The sequence below is a fragment of the Fukomys damarensis genome, unplaced genomic scaffold (genome assembly GCF_012274545.1).
Source record: "Fukomys damarensis isolate Sample0158 unplaced genomic scaffold, DMR_v1.0_HiC HiC_scaffold_16, whole genome shotgun sequence".
Taxonomy (NCBI): Eukaryota; Metazoa; Chordata; class Mammalia; order Rodentia; family Bathyergidae; genus Fukomys; species Fukomys damarensis.
The window spans coordinates 85,408,703-85,417,373 of record NW_022900928.1 but is presented as its reverse complement, the minus strand read 5'-3'; the positions used below and the strand labels follow the sequence as shown (position 1 = coordinate 85,417,373).

General features: G+C 36.6%; 1 protein-coding gene across 1 annotated transcript in view; it reads left to right on the top strand.

Moving 5' to 3' along the window:
• Positions 1 to 8,671, top strand: part of Rbm33 (RNA binding motif protein 33) — a 99,365-nt gene that overhangs the window by 12,127 nt on the left and 78,567 nt on the right. The window contains exons 4-5 of the mRNA XM_033763958.1: positions 3,681 to 3,759; positions 7,294 to 7,342. Coding sequence (XP_033619849.1) covers positions 3,681 to 3,759; positions 7,294 to 7,342 — 128 coding nt within the window. The remainder of the gene's footprint in view (positions 1 to 3,680; positions 3,760 to 7,293; positions 7,343 to 8,671) is intronic.

The window sequence follows — 8,671 nt, the reverse complement described above, 5'->3', positions numbered from 1 at the left end:
TTTTTTTTTTTTTTTTTGGTACTGGGGATCAAACTTGGGTCCTTGTACTTGCTAGGCAGGCAGCAGAAACACTGAGCTAAATCTCTGGCCCAGGATGCAGCATTTTTTAAAAAGAACTTACAAGCGATATAGTCTATAGATTTTTTTCCTTTATAATGTCTTTATTTAGATTTAAGCTGGCCTCAAATAATATAATTTGGAAGTATTTTTCTAGCCTGTTTCATTGTACCTGCTGTCATTGTTTTCTTTCTTCTGCTAGTTTTGATATATTTTGCTCTACTTTTTATAGTTCCTCAAGGGATAAAGTAGGTGGTTGAGATCTTTCTTTGTTAATGTAGGCATTTTTAGCCATAAATTTCTCCCTTAGTACTGATTTCCCTGGATCTGTAAATTTCAGTATGTTGTGCTTTCATGGCTTTTCATTTCAAACACATTTTCTTATCTCCATAGTAAGTACTTTGATTTGTTGGTTGATTTTTGTGTGTTAGTTTCCATATATCTGTAAATTTTATGTTATTTCCTGCAAGATAGTTTTGCTGGATTTAAGATTCTTTTTTTAGCTCTATGAATATGTTATCCTACTGCCCTGGCTGACATTGTTCTGATGAGAATCAACTATTATTGCATTTCCGTGTAAGTGATGAGTCATTTTTCTCTTTCAAATTTTGTCCTTTCTTTTGAAACTTTTTATTTTTTTGGTGTTATTGGGGATTGAACCCACAGCCTTCACACTGAACTATATCTCTATCCCTTTTTATTACTTACTTTAAGACGGTAAGTTGGCCGGCCAGGCAAGATGAGAACTTGTGATCCTCTTACCTCATTCTCCCTCAGAGCTGACAGGTGTGCGTCATTGCACCCAGCTGCCTTTGGAACATTTTGACTGTGTTGTGAGTGCAATATTCTCTTTTGAATTTATAGAAGCTTTCTGGATGTATAATGTTGTGCGTGTTATGGCAGTAACATAGACCGTCATGCTTGTATCTTGCAGTATCAGAATTTATTGAATGTTAGTAGATTCATAAATTCCATTAGTTTTATTAGCTTTCACTTCATGTACTCCTCATTTCACTGGGAGTTGTGACTGTGGCAATTTTAAGTTGGGTGTTCATTAACTCCTAATATCTAATGCTTATAAACCACATTATGCTTCATTGTACTAAGTTATAGAAAGTTGGGAAAGAGAAAAGACTATAGGAGTTGAAGACTCAGTGCAAGGCTGGGGATGTAGCTCAGTGGTAGAGAGCCTGCTTAGCATTTATGAGGACCTAGGATTGCTCCCCAGCACCACGAAAACAAACACACACTCAAAACATTCAGTGCAGTGAGGCTGTCTTAAGAGCTGTGCAGACTCAGTGTCAGTGCAGTAAATGTGGGAGTTCTGGAGTTGGGTTAGTTTATTGGGTACAAAGATGCTGAGGGTAAGGAAATGGACAGTGTCACAAAGGGACAGTGTGAACTGCAGGGAGGATTGTGCTAAGCTGAGTCTGAGGACTTTTGGGAGTTCATGGCCTAATGATCCTGGGCAGAGGCCGTGCCAAGGTCACTGGAGTGGTTTGTGAAGAAGTGACAAGTTGTGTGTTGTGCTGTAGTCCGAAGTGTTTCTCCTTATGTGTGTCTGTGTGTCTCTGCGTTGATTTGGTAAGTACAGTGATTTTGGTGTGTCCTATATCTGGTGGTGGTTTCCTTGCACAAACAAGTTGTTTTTCACTGTGTCTAGTCCTGCTGTGTTTCTCTGGCTCAGTCTAAAGTTGGTGTGTCTAGGGGTAGGGTTAGGATTAGGCTGTTTTTTTTCAAAATTCTTTTGGGCTGAGGATTTCGCTCAGTGGTTCTGCTGCCTGTCTGGCAAGCACAAGGACCTGAGTTTGATCCCAGTACCCAAAAAAAAAAAAAAAAAAAAAAAAAAAGTTGTTTTTCACTGCATTTCAGGCCTAATCATTCCACCTTGTTCTTGGTTAAGCCCCAGATGGTAACTTCAGGGCAAGGTTAACTGCACTGCTGCTTTATAGGTATCAATATTTTCTTAAAAATTTTGAAAATTTTCAGCCATTATTTCTTCAGATACTCTTTCTGTTTTCTGTTTCTAGTACCGTTTCCACGTATGTCGGTGTGCCCATATTTTTCTGAGGCTATGTTCTTTTTTTTTTTTCTTTTTCCCTTTCAGTTCTGCCAACATAAATCTATTCTTTGTCCCTTTGGTGAGTTCATTTATTTTTCAGTTAGAGAATTTGGTTCTTATTAATAATTTTTGTCTCTTTACTCATATGTTGGTGATTGTAGTCAACATTCTTCCACTGTGTGTATCCTCAGACCTTTTTACTTTTGAAACAGGATCTCACTAAATTGCCCAGGTTGGCTTTGAACTCCTAATCCTCCCGCTTCACCTCCAAGCCTTTGCTCTCACTTGTGTCTAGGATGAAAATATTAATATCAGTTCTTTGAGTTTCACTGTAATTAAAAAAAACAATACAAACCTCTGTATCATGAAGATCTTCTAGTCTGTCAGTCCTTGCATTTAAAATAATCACATTTGATCCTCTAACAAATTTTTGAGAAAAAATTTATGGGAAGAACCTGAAGGGTTCTACTCTTAAATCACTTCTCTTGATTGACCACTTCATTGGTCACACATAGTCACACATAGCTGTAAGGCACTTGAAGTATGGTTTACCCACGTTGAATGTGAAATGTGTTACGTGTCCAAAATATGGGAATATGTAACATGTTAAATATCCTGTCACTATTTTCTGTGTTGATGTTGTTAGATATAGTGGGTTGAATAAAATATAGTTTAAATTTTACCTGTTATAAGTCACTTCTTTTTACTTTTTCAAATGTGGCTACTAGAAAACTTAAAATTGTGACACTGACTTGTATTGTTTCTGTGCTCAGCACTTCTCTATATTATCTCTACTTTTCTTAGAGTCTTTGCTTCTTTCTGTAATTTGGAAAAATGTGAATATTACAAGAAGTATTCTCAAAGTCTTTTTAACTTCTAGCAACTTAGCGTTTTTCTTTCGTGCAGTAAAAAATAAGCACTCAGAACTCCTTTTTAAGTTATGGTTTAAAAAAATTCTGTTAGTGCTTTTTTTCATGTCTAATAATATTTAATAAATTTATTTTTCTTGGGGTAGCTTGGTATTTTTAAACATTTTAATTATTTTAAATGCCTAAAGCATTTATGATAGTTGCATTTGGAACTTGGGGTGTCAGGCTAGGAATCCATAAACAGGTTTCTTTTTCTTTTTCTTTTTCTTTTTTTTTTTTTTTCATTGAGTTTATTGGTACTTTAGGTATATAGTACAGTTACAGTCATCATTGGGTTCTTGTACCTTTACATGACAGGTCTTGGTTCTCATTTTTTCCCCTTACCCCTGCCCTTCTATCACCCCCTTCTCCCTTCCCTATTTACAGATACTTTATTTCCATTTTTTCATTTTCTCATGTTTTTTTTTCTTTTCCCTTATTTCCTTCCTCCTACTCTTCCCACTTCCCCTACACCTTTAGCCCTTTTCTTCCTATTTCATATTGTCATTACACCATTAGGATTTTATGTATCATTGTAGTTTTTCACACCAGAGAAACTATTTGGTATTTGTACATGTGTGACTTATTTATTTCACTAAGTTCATAAACAGGTTTCTTAAGCAGCTGACTGTTTTGTGGACTCTTCCTCACAGATGATGACTTTGATCAGTTTGATAAGCCTGGTGCAGAGCGGTCCTGGAGAAGAAGAGCTGCAGATGAAGACTGGGACAGGTATGTGTACACCTGTGCTTCATCTGGGAGTCTGTGCTTTGATGAATCTGTCACTTGGCCTTGTAGTAATCTTACTGGGAACTGCTGGCTTCCTGATGCCCTGCCCCGAGTGGAGCTCCCTCTTGGGCTCAGGTGAGGACTCTCTAGGTGGAAGGAACAGTGAGCCCTGTTCCATGCCTGGACTGTATGCAGGGCTATACAGAAAAGAGGCTTTCCATGTTTCTCTGTGTCTTTATGTAGTGCTGGCACTGATTGTATTGACTGTAGACACCCAGAACCTTTGCTAGAGTAGTCAGGTAGCAGAGTCCGTTTTGCTTTACACCCTGCTCAGTATTTTGCTAGACTTTAAAATGTTTATTATTGTAATTTTTTTTTTTTTTTGAGACAGAGTTTTACTATGTATTTCAGGCTGGCCTTGAGCTGGTTGTCTCTACTCTGATGAGAAGTATCTATTCACAAGGTTGTTAACCCAAGCAGTGATCACGGGTGAAACCGCCACCAGGGAGCTCTTCAGTCCAGCCCCAGCAGCTTTATCAGTGCAGGACTTGCTTTGTCTTCTAGAGCAGCGACCCCTGTTACCAGAAGGTGTGATTGGTCACTACTCTTATGAGGCTGCCAGGGCAGGCCAGGCACCGCTACAGGTACCTTCTTGTTCTTAGTAACAGTTGATGAGATTTGGGTAGTTTTCTAGATTTAAAAAGTTTCTTGCTCTCTATGCACATCTTTTGAGACATTGTAGCTTGAGGATAACAGCAAGACAGTTGTATGTGGTTCTATGGATGTTGTACATGGTCCTTAGATTTGGACCCTGGAGGCAAACCAAGTTCATCTGCTGGTGCCCCAGCATGATGCTGGGCAAATCATGTAACTTCTTAGAGTCTGGGCTTCCATGTTTAAAATCTTGGTGCTGTAACTGTCTCTGTGTGGGGTGGGGGGATTATGATATTGTTTAAAAAGCTCACCCCTGTACAATACTTAGTACACTGACTTGTGCTTGTTTTAGTCCTTTGTGATTATCCTGCTTCTCTTTAGTCATGGCAACAAGTACTTTCTCCTTCTTCTGTACACTATACTCATTTTCTAACTGATGTAGGTATCATTTTATCTTCTATGCAAAGACCTTTCTGTGAAAAGGAGTAGGTAGTATTAAAGATTAGCTTCTTAATTCCAAGTATCTTTTCTTGTCAGCGAAAGTCACAGCTATTTGGTAGTGTTTTGTTTGTGTAATTACTAACACTTGGTCTTACTACCATCATAATTAGTGTGTCCTCGGAAAATGATATTACTGTCCATTTTCAGTTGCTTAATTTGATGGAATATAGGCTTTGTCTTTGAAGAGGTGCTTGTAAGTTTTGGGTCATCTAGAATCATATTCTTAAGTAGAGCTATGGTAAATGTTGCTTACCAGACAGCATATTTTACGCTTTCCTAGAGGATTAATTGTAACACTGAAGAGAGAAAAACTGTGCCTGATAGATACTTACTGGTTTAAAAATGTTGGAAGGAGCATTGTATCTCAAAGTTGTCCTGCATTAGTTTATGAAGAATTATTTTTCTCTGTTTCTGCTATGTGGCCTTAGGGAAGTTATTTAATGTATTGTTACTGATTTCATCTATAAAATGTTCTCTTATTATGAAATTGTTTTTTCATTGGAAGGAGCATTGTATCTCAAAGTTGTCCTGCATTAGTTTATGAAGAATTATTTTTCTCTGTTTCTGCTATGTGGCCTTAGGGAAGTTATTTAATGTATTGTTACTGATTTCATCTATAAAATGTTCTCTTATTATGAAATTGTTTTTTCATTAAGTAAAAGAATGAGGATATAAGACATTGTAGGGTTAATTTAAAATAGCTAAGAGACTCATCAGTGACTTAAATAACTGATATTTTTGGGTTTTTTTTTTTGTTGTTTTTTTGTGCAGTACTGGGGATCAAACTCAGGACCTTGCACTTGCAAGGCAGTTATAGTGCCACTGAGCTAAGAGCCCCAGGGCTAAGGGTTGTTTGTAGTTCTAGAAGCTATTATATAGAATTGTACATTTCTATAACTCTATACATTACTTTTTTGTTTTGTTTTTTTGGTACTGGAGATCAGACTCGGGTCCTCGCACTTACGAGACAGGCAGCAGAACCAATGAGCTAATTTCCCATGCCCCATATATACATTTCTAGAAATCCTAGTATTCTGTTTTTTGAGTAAATAGTTCCAGTGCTGATCTCTCAAAACCTATAGAATTTTATAACTAGAGAGTGTCTGTCTCTGTCTGTCTCTCCCTCCTGCCCCCTCTTTCTCTTTCTGAGACAGGATTTTGCTTCGTAGTTTAGTCTAGCCTTAAACTCACTATGTAGCCCAGACTGGTCTGCAATTTGAGGCAGTCCTCCTGCCTCAGCCTCCCAAGTGCTAGGATTACAGGCATGTACCACTTTGCCCAGTTTAGATCCTTTATTTTAAAACGTAACATTTCTAGAAAGGATATTGGTGTCATTAAATCTCCATGAACATAGTGTATAGAATTATCAGTCCAACTGTATTTTTTCTTTCTATATATTCTGTAAAGATATTTGCTTTTAAAAGGTTGGATTCTCCAGAAATAAAGACATAACCCAGTGGTAGCCATTCCCATTCATCAAAAAAACTGAAAATGACTGACTTCTTGATTTGCTAAGGGTTCCTGCTTTAATTGTGGGGAAGGAAGCTTGCTCCCAGTCAACTTGGAATGGAAATATGCCAAAAAACATTGCAAGTGACCACTGTGACTTGCATGCTATACAAAGATAATTCCCTTAGTTACTGTGATTTAATTTTTAACCTCATTATAGTTAAAACATTTTTAATGTTTTTAGTTTTTGACAGTTTGATGAGTGTCTCATGATCTCTCTGGTTTTTATCTTGATGAATTTTTTTTTTTTTTTTTTTTTTTGGTACTAGGGATTGAACTCAGGTCTTTGTGCTTGCAAGGCAGGCCACCAAACCTCTGAGCTAAATCCCTGGCCCTTATCTTGATGAATATTGAAGATCTTTTCCTATTTCATCGTAAGTTTTTAAAGATAGGGGAAAGCTTGTATATTATTTCTAAAAGTTTCTTTTAACAGTAAAAGAGATTCAGATCTGCTACTGAGGTGCACAGCTTAAAAAGTTTTGTCAGCTACCTCCTGTATCTTGTCTTTGCTTACCTACAAAAAAATTCTCTCTGTATTTAAAAATACAATTTCTTTTCTTTCTTTTTTTTTTTTGTTTTTTTGTTTTTTGAGACAGGGTCTCACTGTGTAGTTGAGACTGACCTGGAACTCACTATGTAGCCCAGGCTGGTCTTGAACTCACAGCGATCCTCCTGCCTCAGCCTCCCGAGTGCTGGGATTACAGGCATACTCCACCACGCCTGGCTAAAAATACCATTTCATTATTAATAAAGTAAAAGGAAAGTATAGCAAATTTCACCCTAAAGTCTCTGAGCTCCAGAGCCTTTGTTAAACTTCCATGTAAACTTCCAGTATTACAGGAACAATACTTTGACCTTCCTTTTTCTTCTCAGTGAACTTGAAGATGACTTACTTGGAGAAGATTTACTATCTGGCAAAAAGGTAAGAGATACAGATATTTCTAAAAGCAAACAGTTAACTTTTTAGTGTTACTTAAAATATAGAAACCATTATTCATGAGATACATGACTGGAAAGTGGGTATAGATCAACATTCAGTTGTAAACTGAATTTAGTTTTGTTTTGGTTCTGTCAAGTAAAACTAATACTTCATCATGTTGGGCATTGAGTTATAGCCCCGGCCCTGAATTATTTTATAAATCACAGAGCTAACACTTTATTAGTAAATTTCCTGGTTATTAAATCTCAAACAGCAAATTCTTTGAAGCAAATATTACAGTTCCCACTATGTCCGATGCATTCTAACACATACTGAATTTGGGACATGAGCAATATAAAGCTTTCCCTTTCCTTAAAGGAATGTAACACTTGTAGTTTAGTATTTTTCATACTGGTTCTGGAAATTATTTTTTGAGAGTATTCACAAATTAGCTTAAACATACTCAAATGTAAGAAGCATTCAAGTAAGAAAGATTAAAAGTTCTCATGTAGGTATTTCTAAACCTTTTTAAGTAAACACTTTGAACCAGTTATCTTTAATATGTGTTTTTATATATAATGCTGAGTCTTTCAAGCATGAATATATAACAAGTGGAAATTTGAAGTAAGAGGAAAGTGAAATTTATTCATTAGCAACTTTACACTTGCTATGCTCTTATAATGTCGGTATAGTTCCTTATGCTTACTTTTAAACGATTAAAATTATGGCTTTCAGCAGTTATCCTAAAGTTTGTTACACTTTTAGGTTAAGATTCACTGGTAATATTAGTGGTATAAGTCTGTATTTCAAATAGTGTGGTAGATTCACATCTTTTGTCTAGATTAGCATATCTGATTAAATGGTCCTTTTAATCTCCTTTGTAATGTTAAGATCTTGTACTAGAAGTGCCAGTTGTGCAATTTTCTTGTAACTGTGTTATTGGCATTTTCTCTAATATGTGAATTAGACTTAGACTTCCTTTCGAGCCAATTTTTCTTTTTGTGTTCTGATTACTAATGATTAGCTTACCTGGGACTTAGCTATGGACTGTGCCACCTTCCCCCATTTCACTGAATGAAGGCTGAGGGTATAAGGGAATCATATCCAGAGGGATAGCTCCTTCAAAAAGTTTACATGTTTACTGAGTTTTGGTTCACTTTTTTTGACAAGTACTTAGAAGGTAAACTAAAGGGCTTGGTCTATACCTCAGTGTTAGAGACTTAGCTTGAATGTGCCAGGCTCTGGATTCTGTCTCCAGTACTGCCCAGGAATAAAAAGTTTTTGTTGTAATGCCAGAGATAAAGTGGAGTCTCTTGGGACTAATACATATAT